At 37.2% G+C, this 20,254-nt stretch overlaps 1 protein-coding gene across 1 annotated transcript in view; it reads right to left on the bottom strand.

Moving 5' to 3' along the window:
- RNF24 (ring finger protein 24) overlaps positions 1-20,254 on the bottom strand; it is a 112,920-nt gene that overhangs the window by 22,695 nt on the left and 69,971 nt on the right. The window contains exons 2-4 of the mRNA XM_045980338.1: positions 19,608-19,757; positions 2,338-2,380; positions 257-298 (exon numbers count right to left, since the gene is read on the bottom strand). Coding sequence (XP_045836294.1) covers positions 257-298; positions 2,338-2,380; positions 19,608-19,750 — 228 coding nt within the window. The 5' untranslated portion in view covers positions 19,751-19,757. The remainder of the gene's footprint in view (positions 1-256; positions 299-2,337; positions 2,381-19,607; positions 19,758-20,254) is intronic.

Genomic DNA, 20,254 nt, shown 5'->3' with positions numbered 1-20,254 from the left:
CATTCCTACTGCTATGAAATCTTACACCACCACCATCTCTATTAAAAATCTTCTCACAATTAATTAATCTTCTTTCTTAAAGTCATCTCATAATTGATTTTTATATGACCTCACCCTCAAATATTCTATTAAGCAGATCAAGATAAGCTTAACTTTTGTTAACTTCTGGAAATAAAGATGGTTAAGTATACCACAGCATATTATTTCTATTAGAGAACAGCTTGAGAAAAGACTAAAATACTTATAGGCAACTTACCTCATGTAAATTCAGTTCTTTTACTTTCTCTTTTAATATAACCTGTAAGACAAAAAAATATGTTATGCCCATTTAAATCTATAATTTAAAAAATTTCTCATTTTACTCAAACATATTTTTCTTTTGTATGTGTAGCTCATTTCTCCTTCTGTACAATATTGGAGAAAACCTCTTTTAATGAGACAGAATATTTTAGCCATATTTTTTTTAGCAAAATTTTTTTAACTTGAGCAGCGATGCAATGTTCTCCTGAAAAGCAATTTTAAAATCCCCTTGAGTATAGATTAAATTTCAGGGAAAGACATAAATACATGCTCATCTGGACCAAGTGCTAACTTAGGAGGAAAATAAATGAAGTTGACTCTCATGATTCACTAAAACACAGTATTAACTGATGGAACCGACTGATTATTAATTTATAAAAGATGAAAAAGTACAGTCAAGCTTAATTGCCAAGTTTTGCTTATTTTTATACACCATTATCCTCAGAAAATTTTAGCTCGGCCCAAAGTTATGTAAATGAACTTAAAATTCACCCAGGTGCTATCCCTAACCTGATTTTGTGGTGATCGGATACTGGATACCAGTTTAAAAAAAAAGACAAGTGGCAAGAGGGCAGCAGATCACTATTTAAAAAGAAAATTTCCAGGGGTTCCTGACTGGCTGTTGGTAGAGCGTGTAACTCTTGATCTTGGGTTTGTGAATTCAAGCCCCACATTGGGTATAGTGACTACTTAAAAATAAAATAGAAAATTTTGGAGAACAAACAGATTATTAGGATTATATGCTATCTTAAAGTGAAAAAATAGGCAAGTGAAATTTGGGGGAAAATCCCAGTTTTGAGTATCTTACATTCTTAAACCAAAAATTGTTTTCAGGGAAAATCACATTTTCAGAAATCACAACCTAAAGCTACCATCCAGCTATGTGGGGATATACTAAATTTCTAATTCAGTATATTTTAAAGACCACTTTACCGTCTCTCTTGTTACTCAATTAATTCTACCAGTCAATTTCACTTGTTAAATGACCATTAAGGCCAATTTTACTTTCTAATTAGCTTACATACAAATATCCTATACGTTGTCAAGTTTATGATAATATTGAAAAAAGCTTATAATAATATTGAGACAAAAGGATTCATTAATTTAGAAAAGTAGAACATTCAACTCTGAATCTCACATGAGACCTATGGGGAAGAGCACTGGGTTACCTATGAACATCAGTGTGGACATTCTAAGGAACTCGACAAGGAGCTCAGATTTTCTAGAGTCATAAACAAAAGATGGACAAAGAGATACATAATCCTAAAATGGTGACATGGTCCTGCAGTATCAGTGTTAACAAGGATAAAGACCCAAGCAAACTAAAGCTTACCCTACCACTCCACAAAAACAAACAAAAAACAAAAACAAAACAAAACAAACCCAAAAAATCCTAAAACCAGAAAGCAAAAAAAACTAAGGACAATAAAAATAATTTCACACTTTGGACCAAAAGAAAATTAAGGAACACCTAGGTCTACTATTTGGTGTCAATGGTAGAATGTTAATGGACCACACATGGAAGAAAAAACAAATTTTACTTGGCCATCAAGAAAAGCTAAGTTTATTAAGTTTATTAAGGAAAGTACAAAGGGTAGGGATTAACAGCAATGACCCCAATATTTAGACTTCTGGTTGTGTGACATGAGGAGGAGGAGATGAGATCACTATAATGCAACTGTTCACCTCTGAGGAACTGATATGTCTGCTAATAGAAGAGGTAAAAAATTCATTTAATGGAATCTTTTAACTCCACTTGATTAACAGTGACTTCAAGGATTATAAACCATAGCATTTCCCTTAAGCAGTGTTGGCTAAAGTTCCTGTTCTATTATTATATCATCTGACCTTCAAATAATATGAAAGAAATTAAAGTGAAGTTGATCTATTTTTGTACTGCAGTCTGGAAGTGAAATGCTAAAATGAACAAGAGTAAATTCAGTCCCAGCTAAACTATGAGTGGAAATAGAAATTGTTATTTTTTGGTACCAAAAAAAAAAAAAAAAAATCAAGGCCAATCTGTAGTAAATTTCTTACCTGTTTGTAGGCATAAAATTCTTTGTGTGCTTGATGTCTTAGCCTAAAAGACAGAAAGGAGCAATGTGATGTTAAGGTTTTTAAGAGAACAATTTGATAAAGATCTTAAACAGATTTTTGATATTCATTCGAATAATTTATGGTTTAAAATCCCAAATCTTTGGGGTGCCTGGGTGGCTCAGGGGTTAAGCCTCTGCTTTCGGCTCAGGTCATGATCTCAGGGTCCTGGGATCGAGTCCCGCATCGGGCTCTCTGTTCAGCGGGGAGCCTGCTACCCTCCTCTCTCTCACTGCCTGCCTCTCTGCCCTCTTGTGTTCTCTCTGTCAAATAAATAAATAAAATCTTTAAAAAAAAAATCCCAGGGGCGCCTGGGTGGCTCAGTGGATTAAGCCACTGCCTTCGGCTCAGGTCATGTTCTCAGGGTCCTGGGATCGAGCCCCGCATGGGGCTCTCTGCTCCGCAGGGAGCCTGCTTCCTCTTCTCTCTCTGCCTGCCTCTCTGCCTACTTGTGATCTCTCTGTCAAATAAATAAAATCTTTAAAAAAAAAAAAATCCCAAATCTTTGTCCTGAAAAACACACAAATGACACGTCTGTTACCATGTTATGAGAAAGTAGCCAAAGAACCATAAAATACTGTTATCCAAATGTTAAATTCAAGTGAAATCTCATTAAAACAAATCTTAGTACAATAAACATTTTAATGAAGAAGGCTCAATTCTATTTATATTGGTAAGAGTCCACTAGTTCTAATAATATTTAATGTATCACTTCTTCTTTGCCGACTTGGATGCCTTTAATTTCTTTTTGTTTTCTGATTGCTGAGGCTGGGACTTCTAGTACTATGTTGAACAGCAGTGGTGATAATGGACATCCCTTCCATGTTCCTAACTTTAGCGGAAAAGCTCTCAGTTTTTCTCCATTGAGAATGATATTTACGGTGGGTTTTTCATAGACGGCTTTGATGATATTGAGGTATGTACCCTCTATCCCTACACTGTGAAGAGTTTTGATCAGGAAAGGATGCTGTACTTTGTTAAATGCTTTTTCAGCATCTATTGAGAGTATCATATGGTTCTTGTTCTTTCTTTTATTAATGTGTTTATCACATTGATTGATTTGTGGATGTTGAACCAACTTTGCAGTCCTGGAATTAATCCCACTTGGTCTAGTGAATAATCCTTTTAATGTACTGTTGGATCCTATTGGGAGGTATTTTGGTGAGAATTTTTGCATCTGTGTTCAAACAAGGATATTGGTCTATAATTCTCTCTTTTTTTAAAAAAGATTTTTTATTTATCTGACAGACAGCGATCACAAGCAGGCAGAGAGGCAGGCAGAGAGAGAGGAAGGGAAGCAGGCTCCCCGCTGAGCAGAGAGCCCGATGCGGGGCTCGATCCTAGGACCCTGAGATCATGACCTGAGCCGAAAGCAGAGGCTTTAACCCACTGAGCCACCCAGCGCCCCCTGTAATTCTCTTTTTTGATGGGATATTTGTCTGGTTTTGGGATCAAGGTAATGCTGGCTTCATAAAATGGTTTTGGAAGTTTTCCTTCCATTTCTATTTTTGGGAACAGTTTCAGGAGAATAGGAATTAATTCTTTAAATGTTTGGTAGAATTCCCTTGGGAAGCCATCTGGCCCTGGGCTCTTGTTTGTTTGGAGATTTTTGATGACTATTTCAATCTCCTTACTGGTTGTAGGTCTGTTCAGGTTTTCTATTTTTTCCTCATTCAGTTGTGGTAGTTTATATGTCTCTAGGAATGCATCCATTTCTTCCAGATTGTCAAATTTGCTGGTGTACAGTTACTCATAATATGTTCTTATAATTGTATTTCTTTGGTGTTGATTGTGATCTCTCCTCTTTCATTCATGATTTTATTTATGTGGGTCCTTTCTCTTTTCTTTTTGATAAGTCTGGCCAGGGGTTTATCAATCTTATTCTTTCAAAGAACCAGTTCCTAGTTTTGTTGATTTGTTCTATTGTTTTTTTGGTTTCTATTTCATTGATTTCTGCTGTGATCTTTATGATTTCTCTTCTCCTGCTGGGTTTAGGGTTTCTTTGTTCTTTCTCCAGCTCCTTTAGGTGTAAGGTTAGGTTGTGTACTTGAGACCTTTCTTGTTTCTTGAGAAAGGCTTGTATCACTATATATTTTCCTCTCAGGGCTGCCTTTGCTGTGTCCCACAGATTTTGAACCGTTGTGTTTTCATTATCATTTGTTTCCATGATTTTTTTCAATTCTTCTTTAATTTCTTGGTTGACCCATTCATCCTTTAGAAGGACATTCTTTATTCTCCATGTATTTGGGTTCTTTCCAAATTTTCTTTTGTCATTGAGTTCTAGCTTCAGAGCATTGTGGTCTGAAAATATGCAGGGAATGATCCCAATCTTTTGATACCAGTTGAGACCTGATTTAGGACCCAGGATGTGATCTATTCTGGAGAATGTTCCATGTGCACTAGAGAAGAATGTGTATTCTGTTGCTTTGGGATGGAATGTTCTGAATATATCTGTGATGTCCATCTGGTCCAGTGTGTCATTTAAGGCTTTTATTTCCTTGTTGATCTTTTGCTTGGATGATCTGTCCATTTCAGTGAGGGGAGTGTTAAAGTCCCCTACTATTATTGTCAATGTGTTTCTTTGATTTTGTTATTAATTGGTTTATATAATTGACTGCTCCCATGTTAGGGGCATAGATATTTAAAATTGTTAGATCTTCTTGTTGGACAGACCCTTTGAGTATGATATAGTGTCCTTCTTCATCTCTTATTATAGTCTTTGGCTTAAAACCTAATTGATCTGATCTAAGGGTTGCCACTCCAGCCTGTGCTAGATTTAGAGTATATTTTGATCTATTAGAAGAAGTTGTATCCCAACCTTTTTTAGAAGAAAAAACCCTATGTGTATACAAAAAATAAAGTTAGATACAATGAAGGATAAAATATGACTATAATGATGAAGTTTCAAAAAGATTTTTTAAAAATGAAAGGTATTGTTAAGATAAACTAGTTAAAAAACATTAAGATAAGGGTGCCTGGGTGGCTCGGTCGATGGGCATCTGCCTTCGGCTTGGGACATGGTCCCAGGGCCATCGAGCCCCGCACTGGGCTCCCTGTTCAGTGGGAGGCCTGCTTCTCCCTCTCCCACTCCCCCTGCTTATAGTCCCTCTCTCACTGTGTCAAATAAATAAATAAAATCTTTAAAAAAATTAAGAGAGGAAAGAGTAAAAGTTAAAAAAATTTTTAGCATAAGAAAAAAATAAAATAAACTTAATTAACTTTGCAAGACTAAAGAATCATGGGGAGAAAGCCATGAATTCAATGATTTGCTTTCTCCTCCTCTGGAATAACGCTGTTCTCCTTGGTAAGTGAACTTGGTCTTGAATGGATTTCTTGCTGATCTTCTTGGGGAGGGGCTTGTTGTAGTAATTCACAAGTGTCTTTGCCTGAGGCAGAATTGCACAGCTCTTACTAGGGCCAGTGCTAAGTAATCAGCTTGGGTTCACTTTCAGGAGCTTTTGTTACCTGAACAATCTCCATGGAGTTCTGGAGGACGGGAATGAAAATGGTGGCCTCCTAATCTCAGGCCCAGAGGAGCTGAGAGCTAGGGGCCCCACTCCTCAGTGTGCCTTCGGTGAAAAGTGCTCAATCACACCCGTCTCCCTGGCCTCCAGCCACGCTTCGAGCTCACCCAGCCTGTGACCAAGCGTCTCTGTCTCTGGCACACAGCCCCGCCTGGAGTCTCCAAAAGCAGCAGATCCCTGCACTCCTCCAGGGGGGTCTCCCTGGATCTTATGGGGTACCTGCTCAAAGAGCAGTGGCCTCACTGTGCCACGGATCACAGTTTAAGATAACCCCGAGTTGAGAGCTCACTCCTCAGCTCTGTCTCTGTAGCCGGCTTCCCCGCTCTAATACCTGCGAGCTCTGTGACACTCAGACACCCCCGATCCTTCTGTAACCCCACGGGACCTGAGACCATGCTGTCCCTGCGTGGGCTTCACCCTGGCTTAGCCTCTGGAGCGATGTCTTTCAGCAGAGCAGACTTTTAAAAGTTCTGATTTTGTGCTCCGTTGCTCTGCGTCTTGCCAGGAGCCGGCCCCTCCCCCCACAGTCTATCTTCCCATAGCTTTGGAGTCACTTCTCTGCAGGTCCTACCTTTCAGAAAGTGGGCGAGTTTCTGTTTCTAGAATTGCTGCTCTTCTTCTCTTTGATCTCCTGTTGGATTTGTAGGTGTTCAGAATGGTTTGATAAACTATCTAGCTGATCTCCTGCTACCTGATGTCATCTCAGCCTGATACTCCTCTGCCATCTTGACTCCTCCCCCTCCCAATCCCATCTTGTTTCATTTTTCCTTCTCTATCCCCCAAAGTCCCCACATTGCCTCTCAAATTCCTCATATCAGAGAGATCATATAATTGTCTTTCTCTGACTGACTTATTTCACTCAGCATAATACCCTCTGGTTCCATTTGCGTCGTTGCAAATGGCAAGATTTCATTTCTTTTGATGGCTGCACAGTATTCCATTGTGTATATATACCACATCTTCTTTATCCATTCATCTGTTGATGGACATCTAGGTTCTTTCCATAGTTTGGTCATTGTGGACATTGCTGCTATAAACATTCGGGTGCACGTGCCCCTTTGGATCACTACATTTGTATCTTTATGGCAAATACCCAGTAGTGCAATTGCTGGGTCATAGGGTAGCTCTATTTTCAACTTTCTGAGGAATCTCCATGCTGTTTTCCAGAGTGGCTGCACCAGCTTGCATTCTCCACCACTGCTGATGAATACTGAGGTTACTTCCAGTTTGGGACTATTGTAAATAAAGCTACTACATAAATTCAACATCTTTTAGTGGACATACAGACTCAATTCTGTTAAGTATATATGAGGAGTAGATCTGCTAGTCAAATGCTTGTACCAATTGCTATCCCTAGATATAATGCACTAGAGCTCTTGCTCTTTCACATCTTTGCCACTACTTGGTAGGATCAGTTAAAAAAATTTTAGCCAATCTGGTAGGTATTCAGTGGTATCTCATTTCAGCTTTAATTTGCGTTTCCCAATTGATGTTCAGAACCTTTTTAAAAGCTTATTGTCCATTTGGATAACTTCCTTTATAAAATGCCTGTTTGTCTTTAAAAAATGAGCTACCTTTTTCTTATTGATTTGTAGGAGTTATATATTTCAGATGGAAGTCCTCTTTTGGATCTACGTACTGCAATTATCTCCTACTCTATGGCTTGTGTTTTCATTCTTTTGATGGTGTTTTTTGATGAACAGAAGCTTTTAAGTCCAAGTATAAACTCTTCCCAATAATGTCAGTTCTTTTTGCATCCAGATAAAGAAATCCTTGCCTAACCCCAGATCAGGAAGATATTCTCTTGTATGAGAAAACAATTTGTTATTTTACCTGTCACGTTTAGGTATCCATCCAAAATTACTTATGATCCATCTGAAGTTAGTCTTTATATATGATGTGATGTAGGGGTCAAGATTCTTTTTATCCACACGCAGATTTTCAATTGATTCATTTGATTCATTCATATATTGATTCATTTATTTATATATATAGGATCAATATTTAAAAGACCCTATTTTTTCCTATTGCATAGCAGTGGTGTATCTGTCGTAAGTCAGATCCAATACATAGGTCTGTTTCTAGAGTTCTGTCTATTCCCTTAGTCTGTTTGCCTATTCCTGTATACTGGGTTGAAAGTGTCAAAAATTCATGTCTGCTAGAACCTCAGAACACACCTCTATTTGGGAACAGAGTCTTTGTCGATTATTTAGTTAAAATGAGGTCACATTAAATCCAATACGACTGGTGTAGAAGAAGAGGAGAGGACATACAGAGACACAGGTAAGAAGGCCAGGTGAAGAGAGAAACAAGACTGAAGTCATGCAGGTATAAGCGAAAGAGCATCAAAGATTTCTGGTAACTACCAGGAACTAGGTAAGAGGCCAGGAAGGATTCTCCCCTAGAGGTTTCAGAAGGAGCATGGACCTGATGACATCTTGATTTCAAACTTCTAACTTACAGAACTGTGAGATTAGAGTTCTGTTATTTTCAAGCCACTTGGTTTGTGGTACTTTGTTATAGCAGTCCTGGGAAATGATGCACCTGGTGTCATTACATTAGTTTTTGTTATTTTGTTTTTAAAGATTTTATTTGTCAGAGAGAGCGAGCACAGGAAGGGGAGTGGCAGGCAGAGAGGGAGAAGCAGGCTCCTCGCTGAGCAAGGAGCCGGACGTGGGACTCAATCCCAGGACTCTGGGATCACCCTATGAGCCAAAGGCAGACATGTTATGACCGAGCCACCCAGGTATCCCCACATTAGTTTTTTTTTTCCTTTTGGCTTCTATTCTGAAATAATTTCGGACTTATAGAAAAGCTGCAAAAAATAGAGTTCACATATACTTTCCTTCCAGATTTTCCAATGTTCACAACTGACACAATCATTGTACAATAATCAAAACCAGGAAATTAACACTGATATTATTACTATGATCATAATATTAAACAGACTTCGTTTTAATTTCAAACGTTTTTTCTTTTTAAAGATTTTATTTATTTATTTGACAGATGGAGATCACAAGTAGGCAGAGAAGCAGACAGAGAGAGAGGAGGAAGCAGGCTCCCTGCTGAGCAGAGAGTCTGGATGCGGGGCTCGATCCCAGGACCCTGGGTTCATGACCTGAGCCGAAGGCAGAGGCTTTAACCCACTGAGCCACCCAGGCGCCCCGTTTTTCAAACTTTGTTTTTTATTAATGTCCTTTTCCTGTTCTTTTATCCAATCTAAGATCCTACCTTGCATCTATTTAGGTCTCCTTAGCCTCCTCCAATCCCTGACAATTCTTTAGTCTTCCCTTGACTTTCAAGATTTTGGCACATTAGCAATGATCATTTGGTTATGGCAGTGTCTACTGGGTCTCTCCAATGTAAAAGTTACTATTTCCCTTGGGGAGCCTGGGTGGCTCAGTGGGTTAAGCCTCTGCCTTTGGCTCAGGTCATGATCTCAGGGTCCTAGGATCGAGCCCCGCATCCAGGCTCTCTGCTCAGCAGGCAGCCTGCTTCCCCCCTCTCTCTGCCTGCCTCTCTGCCTACTTGTGATCTCTGTCAAATAAATAAATAAAATCTTAAAAAGAAAAAAGTTACTATTTCCCTCTTTGTGACTGATCAATCAATATCTTGCAGGAGAGATGTTGAAACTATGCAAATACCCTATTTTTTTCCCTCAAACTTTTGCCCACTGATTTTAGCACCTATCTTGCTTGCAAGACTTACTGTAGTGGCTGCATGTTGATAGTTCTGTAGTTTTCTAATTCCTTGTATATTAACTGGAATTCTTCTGTATGGAAGAAATGTCCCATCTTCCTTATTTATTTATATCCATAGTAACTTGTGGATATTTGTTTTAGTCTACGGGTTATAACTCAGTAAGATCATTATTTATTTTGTTGCTCAAACTGATTTGGGTTTGGCCTTCAGGAGCTCCACCAGGTTGACTCGTGTCCTTTCAACTTGCCCTTACCATTTTCCATGCATGTCCTTGCTTACTCGTACGAAGAGGTGTTCCAAGCTCATCTTGTATTTCCCATGCCCCAGTTGTAGAATTAACCACTACTTTGAAAGAGTCTTGGTTCCTTTTATTAAAGAATAGTATTTAGAAACCAAATTCTGGGTGCTAGATGAATAGCACTTTGTTTTAAATACTGGGGCTTTGAAACAAGTTTCGGGTCTGATAGTGTTAAGTCCTCAAGCTCTGCTTTTAACTACTGTCTTGGCTATTCTTGATCTTCTGCACTTCCATATAAATTTTATAAGGTAGTCAGTTTCCACAAAAAAATCTGCTGGGATTTTAACTGAGGTTGTACATAGAATTTATAGATCAATTATGGGAATAACTGACATCTTGCAAGTCTAAGTTTCCAAACTATGACCATAATATATTCCTCTGTTTGTTACATCTTCTTTCTTTCTACACATTTCTAGGTAGGGCACTTGTAATTTTCTATATTTTTGATTACAACATCCTAGTACTTGTGAAGTGGATCTCATAGTGGTTTTAATTTTCACTTCCTTTATGATCAATGATCATAAAGATGAGATCTAGATGTTCTATTTGAACATCTTTTCATGTATTTCTTGACCATTCATATATCCTTTTTGGGGAAATGGCTATTTATTTAAGTCTTTTGTCTATTTTAAAATTCAGTTGTCTTTCGTCATTGAGTTGTTAGAATTTTTAAAAAATGTACTCTGGTTATTAAATCCTTATCAGATATATGAATTGGAGGGATGCCTGGGTGGCTTAGTTGGTTAAGTGTCTGCCCTCAGCTCAAGTCATGATCCTAGGGTCCTGGGATGGAGCCCTACATCAGGCTCCCTGCTCAGTGGGATGCCTGCTTCTCCCTTTCCTGCTTTCACTGTTTGTGATCTCTGTCAAATAAAATCTTAAAAAAATGATATATGCACTGGAAATATTTCTCTCCCATTCTGTAGATTATCTTTTTACCTTTTTCTTTTTAAATAAAAGATTTATTTATTAGAGAGAGAGAGAGAGAAAGAATGTGTGCAAGTGAGGGCAAAGGGAGACGAAGAGAATCTCCAGCAGACTCCACACATGGAGTCTGAAATGGGGCTCAATCTCATGACCCCGAGATCATGACCTGAGCCGAAATTAAGAGTCAGACACTTAACCGACTGAACCACACAGGCTCCTCCTTTATTTTTACTTTCTTGATAATGTTCTCTGATGCACATATGTTTTTAACATTTGTGAGTCTTATATATTTTTTTCTTTTGCTGCTTGTACTTTTGATGTCAAATCTAAGAAATCACTGCCAATCTGAGGTCATCAAGACTTACCTATTTTCTTCTAAGAGTGTTTTTCCTTGAAGATTTTATTTATTTATTTAAGAGAGAATGAGAACAAGTGCGAGCACAAATGGGGGACAGGGGCGGGCAGAAGGAGAGGAAGAAGCATGTTCCCCTTTGAGCAGGGAGCTGGCTGGGCGGCTTGATTTAGGACCCTGAGATTAGGATCTGAGCTGAAGGCAGACACTTAACCTAATGAGACGCCCAGGTACCCCCCTTCTGAGTTTTATAGTTCTAGCTCTATTATTTAGGTTGTATTACTCAGTCCCATCATTTGCTAAAGAGACATTTCTTTCCCCCATTGAATGGTTTCAACACCCGTGACAAAAGTTAATTTGTCATAGGTGTTTGGGTTTATTTTTGTACTCTTAATTCCACTTCATTATTTTTTTATGTCTATTCTTATGCCAGTACCACAATGTTTTAAAGATCACTATAATACTGCAGTTAAGTTTTGAAATTGAAAAGTCTGAGTCTTCCTCTTTTGTTTTCCTTTTTCAACACTGTTTTGGCTATTCAGGGCCCCCTGCAGTTCCAGATCAGTTGAGGTCAGTTTTTCCATATAGAAGGCTATTGGAATTTTGATAGGGAGTGCAATGAATCTGTAGGTTGCTTTGAGAAGTACTACCAACTTAATAATATTAAATCTTCTAATCCATAAACATACAGAATGCCTTTCCATTTACTTAAGTCTTCTTTAATTTCTTTCAGCAGTGTTCTGTAGTTTTCAATGTACAAGTCTTCTACCTCCTTGGTTAATTTTATTTCTAGGAAGTTTATTCTTTTGGATGCTATTATAAATAGTTTATTTTCTTTTCAGATCATTCCTTGCTGATGTATAGAAACACAACCAATTTTTGTGTTTTGATTTTGTACCCTGAAAGTTTGCTTAATATGTTAGGTCTAAGGCACCTGGGTGGCTCAGTGGGTTAAGCCGCTGCCTTCGGCTCAGGTCACGGCTCAGGTCACGATCCCAGAATCCTGGGATTGAGTCCCGCATCGGGCTCTCTGCTCAGCGGGGAGCCTGCTTCTCCCCTCTCCCTCTCTCTCTGCCTGCCTCTCTGCCTACTTGTGATCTCTGTCTGTCAAATAAATAAATAAAATCTTTTTAAAAAAGTATGTTAGGTCTAGAGTTTTGTGTGTGTCTGTGTGTATTCTATGGGATTACCAATACTATACAGAATCATGTCATCTGCAACAAGATAGCTTTGCTTCTTTCCAATTGGATGCCTTCTATTTCCCTTTCTTGCCTAACTACTCTGGCCAGAACTGCTAGTATAATGCTAAACAGCCGTGGTGAAAACAGGTACCTTTGTCTTGTTCCTAATCTTAGGGGGAAAGCTTTCAATCTTTCACCATTGGGTATGATGTTAATTGTAGGTTTTCTTAAATGCCATTTCTTGCGTCAATTTTGATGCACTACATTTTTTTCTAGGAAAATATCCAATTCAACTAAAATTTCAAATTTATTGGCATAAAGTTGTTCATAATATACATTTTGATCTTATAATATTTGTAGGATTTATAGTACTGTCCTCTTTTTCATTTTTTAAAAAAAGATTTTATTTTTAAGTAATCTCTGCACTCAATAAGGGGACTGAACTCAGGACTCTGAGATCCAGACTCACACGCTCTACTGACTGAGCTAGCCAGGGGCCCCACATTTCTGGTATTAGTAATTTACATTTTCTCTCTTCTTTTTCCTGATCAATCTTTCTGGAGATTCATTAATTTTGTTATTCTTTCCAAAGAATCAGCTTTTGGCTTCAATGATTTTATTATACATTTGTTTTCTATTTCATTGATTTCTGTGCCTGGGTTTTTAATTTTCTTCTTCTACTTTCTTTTGGATTTAATTGGCTTTTTTTTTTTAAAGCTCTATTAAAGGAAAACATATAACTGGTTTTTAGCCTGCCTGTAAAATATATTTTTAAAACTATAAATTTCTCTTTCTTAGGTCTAATTTATTACTCACGTAGTTCAAATCATCTATATCCTTACTGCTGCTTTTTGTCTGCTTGTTTTACAATAAAAGTGTTCAGTACATTTTCATGTAAAGAATAAAATGAATTCCATTAGAGTTCATTAAAATGAGGCTGGATCTGCATATTTGTTTGACTCTCTTAGTTGGATCTACATATTTTTCCAAAGCATCATTATATCCAACCACAGCATAAACAAATTTGTGCTCACCTTTTTCTTTAATCCATGGTTCATAATTCATCCCTTCTAGGAAATCCTCCTTAAATTAACTTCACCTTTCTGATCACTCCTTTACTCTAAGTTCCATAATTACCTAATATTTTACATTAAACTGTTTTATTTTGCATTTGCTACACATTTAACAGTTACCTTTTTGCTGTTCCTTCCAGGAAAACATACTAGCAATATAGATTGTGACTTACGTGGTGAAAGGAGGTGAGAATGGGGAATAATACTTTTTATTTCCTTTTTCTTATATAGTTTGTTATCCATTATTTAAAAGAAATGCAATATAGGTACTGTCTTCATTAAAAAATTCCAGGTTCAAATGCAAATCTGTCTTTTAAGAGTGATTATGAAATTCTAAAATTGTTATTTTGAAATGAAGCCTAATAAACACAACTGATTATTGTTTAAGGTTAAGAGCACATGTTCTGGGGTCAGACACAAATGGGTTTGAGTCTCAGCTGTAACCAACTTTTATCTGTGTGACTGTAAGATAATTATTTAACTTCTGTAAAATAAAGATAATAAAATTACCTAGTTCAACTACAATGCACAGCACAGGGGCTGAAAGACAGAAAGTGCTGAATAAATATTGATTCCTAAAGAAGTATCTAAGAGAGGGTGTGATTGACAATGCTGAATAGTAGGGTGCCTGGGATGTTCAGTTGGTCAAGCAACTGCCTTTGGCCCAGGTCATGATCCTGGAGTCCCAGGCTCGAGTCCCGCATCAGGCTCCCAGCTCCACAGGGAGTCTGCTTCTCCCTCTGACCTTTTCCTCTTTCATGCTCTCTCTCACTGTTTTTCTCTCAAATAAATCAATAAAATCTTAAAAAAAAAAAAGCTGAATAGTGCTGGAGAAATTTATAAAACTGTAAAGCTGATGGCCACAATAAATCTGTGGTCTCCATTCTCAGTTTAGACTCTCCACTTGTTTTCTAATTCTACCTATTCATTCTCAGTATGCTAAGCTTCCATACAGTGGTCAAATTCTTGCCACTCTCTTCAAGCTTTATCCTACTACTCCCTTCCACATCATTTTCAACTACTTTAAAGTGAAAGAAAGAGATTATCAGATATGCAAGCTCTCTGGTTCCACATACTTACAAGTCGCTGACTAAACATGGCTTGACTTTGTACTTTTCAACTTTAAGATGGGGCTAAAGTTCTATAAGAGAGTATCAGACAGCATATTGCTAGCCTGGAAAAAGATAAAAATCCAAACCTTACTTTGGATTTTTATCTTTTTTCTTTTATCTTTTGTGATGCTGGGCAATGGTAGCAGCTGCAGCTCCCAAATCAGCCACACAATCATGAGGGTAAACAAGCTGTACACTTAAAACGATTTTGTATCAATAAAACCCTTTCAGTACAGTAGTCAATAAATTACACTAGATATTCAACACTTTATTATAAAATAGGCTTTGTGTTAGATGATTCTGCCTAACTGTAATCTAACTTAAGTGTGCTGAGCCCGTAAAGGTAGGCTAGGCTAAGCTATGATGTGTAGCAGGTTAGGTGTATTAAATGCATTTCTGACTTAAGATATTCTCAATTTATCGTGGGTTTGTTGAGACATAATCCCATTACAAGTTGAGGAAGATCTATACATGTGTATCATTTTCCACAATTACTTTCATCTCTGTCTTAAGAAGTATCTCCTGCTTAGAACAAATGCCACTTGAACTTTTATGTGCGTCTCTTCTCACCTCCATGGTTCCTTCTTTCTTAAAAATCCTCCACATCCAGCTCATTCTCCTTAATATTATTTATATTATATATATTTACAAATATGCTCAAATCTCTTAAACAAACACCAAAATAGTCCCTTGATTCTACAGCAAACCACACCTCTACCCTACCCCACCCCAACCTACTGTTTTCTCAGCCAAGATTCTTCAGAGAGGAGGTCATATTTCTTGTATCCATTTTCACCTGCTGGTTAGGCTTTGCCCAATTACAGCTCACCTTTCATCACCCCTGTATCCACGCTGCTGAAACTTTCCTAACTAAAAATATAGATGCAAACCTAATTATCAAATGTAATGAGAACTTTTCAATTCTTCTTTTACTGGACATCCACAAAAGCAGCTGACACAACTGACTCAATCCACTGAAACCCTACTTGTGGGGTACTGGTCTCATGATTTTCTGCCTATCTTCTGCTATCCCCTCCAAGTGTCTTCTATGGGCTCCTCTTTTTTTAATTTTTTTTTTAAATTTTTATTTATTTTTTCAGCGTAACAGTATTCATTGTTTTTGCACAACACCCAGTGCTCCATGCAATACGTGCCCTCCCTATTACCCACCACCTGGTTCCCCCAACCTCCCACCCCCGCCCCTTCAAAACCCTCAGGTTGTTTTTCAGAGTCCTATGGGCTCCTCTTATATATCAATATTTTCTTAGGATTTGGTCCTGTATCTATTTTATTTCACTATACACATTCTCTCTAGGGGACACTCCTAGCCTTAGCCTCTACCTATTATTACATGACCCCCTATTTCGAGACCAGACTTTTTATAAGCTTTAGACCTATATATCCAATTGTGTACTAAACAGTTTGACTATTACACTGGGAACTCAGTCCTCCCATGTCTAAAACGGAATCTATTATACTTCCACCCCAAACCTGCCTACCCATTTTCTGTCTCTAGACTGCTATCTACCTGGCTGCCAACCAAAAGTCCAGGAAAAATTCTGAGCTGCCCATCATTAATGTCTGGTCACCAAATTCTGTTCGTGTTCACCTGCCAAATATTACTTATAACCATCCATCACAAACATCCATAACAACCTCTCTAGCTCTACTATCATTATCTTGGCTCAATAGCTTATAATTTCTATTAGATAACTCACAATCTCCCCTGTAATTTCAGTTTTCAACTTTATCAAAATTACATATGCACAGGTTTCAAAGTCATATATAGTTCTACAAGGTTAGTAATAAAAAAATCAGCCCTCTGCCCTCTCCCTTTTAGGTTACTATTTTGATGTTTCTTTCCATGTCTCGAAATATCTTTCTTATGTTGCTACTTCTTGATTTTTTACTTTTATGCACATCTAATGACTTCTTATTAGGGGCACCATTCTTTCATTTACCCAACAAACATTTATTAAATGCCAGTATTCTGCCAGGCACAGCTATGAGTGTTTGGGATACAGTAAGCAAAACAGACAAATAGCTATCTGGGCAGAGATAAATAACAGAATATTGTATTATTCATTATAAAGTGGTATCATTGCTAGCAAGGTAAGATGTCCTCTTTTTGTGTTCCAGTAGTGATCTATTACTAACGCTATCATAGGCATCAGATTCTATACTCCAGTACTGTATAAGACTGTGGTTGTACTCTTGTGTTCCTCCTAAGGTTCTGATGAGTCTGGTATGACTAGAGGGATTTCTCTGCGTGAAAACAGAAGAGCCTCCTGGAAAGATGCTAGAGATCTTAAGTTATGTTCAAAAATGGGCTTGGATCATTTTAAAGTAGCCGAATCCATGAATTTCCAGATTAACTGCAAAGGACTTGTTAAATCCAAATTTAACATATGAAAAGTTAAAAGTAACAAACTGGGATCATCAGGAAAAGGTCCTTATATCATGATTTAATTTTCAAAATGGTACCACTGACTTGGAAATGAAATTTAGAAATGTTTGAACTTGACTGGCTTCTTTGATTAGACAAGGCAGTTTTATTTTAGTGTCGCAGATCCCCACTTGCTTTGTTAGCTGAATAATAAAGCATACAGAAAGGATAAAAAGAAGTGTAATGATAATGTAAAAACAACTGCTATCATTTTTTCCCTTTCTCTTTACCTATTTGCTTGATTATTAAAAGGAATACAATGAGGTATGGGGCGCTTGGGTGGCTCCGTGGGTTAAAGCCTTTGCCTTCGGCTCAGGTCATGATCTCGGGGTCATGGGATCGAGCCCCGCAACAGGCTCTCAGCTCAGCGGGGAGCCTTCTTTCCTCTCCCTCTCTGCCTACTTGTGATCTCTGTCAAATAAGTAAATAAAATCTTAAAAAAAAAAAAAGGAATAAAAAAAATGAGGTAAAATGGTGTTTCACAACTGATTTCTCAAAAAATTTACACAGAATCACAATTGGTATATTAGTGTTTTTCTTAAAACAAGAAGGTTAAAGGCTTAATTAACTCTTTGACATAGTAATAAAAATTATACTATGAGCTAGTTTACAATACTTTAGAATATTTTACATACATAAAACCCCTTCTTAAATAAACCTTTAAAGATATTTTATGTTTTATTATTTTTATCTTCTTTTAAAATATAATTTGGTTTCAAATATTAAGCTAGCAAATTTCTTAGTTAAAAACCACTATCTGTAGGGGAATTACCAAAAAATTTAGTAGGTCTGAGGAAAGGAACAACAACAACAAATCAGCAGTCTTCAGCCATCTTCCCCAGAGATAATTATTTTAAAGTTACGAAGACCTATTTTTGCTATGGCTAACTCCTTAATTTAAAAAAATAAGCTGAATATTTATATAACATTTATCAAACTATTATTATTTTTAAAGATTTATTTATTTGAGAGAGAGAGAGAGCGCGCGCGTGCATGAGAGCACATGAGTGGGATGAGGGGCAGAGGGAGAAGCAGACTTCCGATGAGCAGGGAGCCTGATGTGGGACTTGATCCCACTACCCTGGGATCATGACCTGAGTGGAAGGCAGATGCTTAAGGGACTGAGCCACCCAGGGTCCCCTATCAAACTATTATTAAAGAAATGTTAGAAAGAAGAAATTTCTGGAAATAGATTTTTAAAAAAGCTTTTCCTAATGCTATAATTACATGAGCTAAAGTGTTCTTTACTCGGATAAAGACCTAAAAATCATAGCCAACCAGCATATCTATGAGATAAGAAGTGACTATATTTTATGAGAGCTTGAGAAAAGATTCACTTTTTATGAAGAATATAAATTCACTTGTCAGAATATTGGAAATACATACTAAAATTGTTTAAATTTTACCATCAGTGAGTGATCAGTGGTGGAAACAATAATTATTGCTGAAAGATATCTGTTGATGGTATTTACCTTAACCATAATCACATGCTATGCAAATACTAAAAATTGTTAGAAGTATAGTTGTTTAGTAAAACCCAGTTTTTCTACTCTTAGTTATAACACTCTTTGAACAATATAGTTTACGAATTTTTGTAGTCTGTGTTTTGGCTTTGAAAATTAGATCCTATCTAAAAACTTAAAAGAAGATGCTTCATTAAATAATTATAAGTAAGTGAACTGTGAATCTTCACTGGCCAAATCCATTACTCCTTTTCAAGTGAGGTGTCACTTGTCTGTATATGTGCTGTAGAGCTTGTGGAGTATTTAGTGGCTTTTTTTAAAGTTTTCATTTATTTGTGAGAAAGAGGGAGAGGCATAAGCAGTAGGGGGAGGGGCAGGAGAGGGAAAAGTAGACTCTCCACTGAGCAGGGAGTCCAACGCAGGATCCATGGGAATCCCAGGACCCTGGGATCATGACCCAAATCAAAGGCAGATCCAACCGACTGAGCCACCCAGGTGCCCTGAATATTTAGTGTTTTATGTAGATAATCAATCACCTGAACACCTGACCAAAGGAGCTTAAAATCTTAAGAGACCACAAGAACCTGTTTAAAGGCTCAGATCTTATCTTGGACAATGTTTTCTGATCCCTAATAACTTTAGCTGACAATGACGTAATACCCTCCTTGAAAAAATACCCTGAAATCTGTGAATGTAGATTAAATCTTGGGAACAGAAAATGACATAGTGTACCCAGACCAGATACTAATATGTTAGAAAAATAAATGACAATTTTCTTCTATAGCGTAAAACATTTCATCAGCAGGAAGGATTGAAGACTTTATAAAGTTGTTTACTGATTAGCAACTAACTCGCAGAAGGTTAAAATGTTAAGCAACCTTAATTTTAGAAACTTTGCTAATTATTGGGGTGCTTGGCTGGCTCAGTCAGAGGAGTGTGCAGCTTTTGATCTTGGGTTCATGAGTTTGAGCCCCACTCTGGGTGTAGAAATTGCTTAAATAAATAAACTTAAAAAAAAAAAAAGAAAATTTGCTCATTATCACACTTACATAATTTTTTAACATAAGGGCATAGAACTGATTTATAATTGATTGTTTAACGTATTCTGAAGTAACATAGAATGAAAATTGATTACCTAATCAAGTAGCAACAGAAGAGTAAACTGAGGATGAAGACAAATATAGCAGTGCCAAAAACCACAATATATATGTTGAGAGGCAGATTCTGGAATCCAATATTAGGCATCCTGAAGTTGTAATGTGGGAAATCCGAGCTCATGGATGAACTGTGGGGGTAGAAAAGAATGGAAAAAAATTAGGGTATAAGACTAAGAATCAAGATAGCATTATCTTTGTATGTATACAAGGCAATGATATTATTAAGACTTGACCCCATCTGAAACAAATATGATAAGGAGTTAATATTCTTGCTATTCATCTAATTATCATGCCAAAAATATTTTCTGAGTATTTATTATGTACCTGGCACTATTCTAGAAGGTTGAGATCCTACCTAAAAAACTTTTATAAGTTACATTCATTCATAAAAAGGTATTTCACTGAGACACCTGAGTGGTTCAATCCGTTAAGCATTTGCCTTTGGCTCAGGTCATGGGATTGAGTCCGGCACTGCTGAAGCAAGGAGATTCTCCCTCTGCCTGCCACTCCCCCTTCTTGTGCTCTCTGACAAATAAATAAACAAATTCTTAAAAAAAAAAAAGTATTTCACTGAAGTAATGCCAGGAATCAATAAACATATGAACAAGTTCAAGCTCAAACTGCT

The sequence above is a fragment of the Meles meles genome, chromosome 16 (assembly GCF_922984935.1).
Source record: "Meles meles chromosome 16, mMelMel3.1 paternal haplotype, whole genome shotgun sequence".
Classification (NCBI taxonomy): Eukaryota; Metazoa; Chordata; class Mammalia; order Carnivora; family Mustelidae; genus Meles; species Meles meles.
This window is presented reverse-complemented; position numbering and strand designations above follow the sequence as displayed.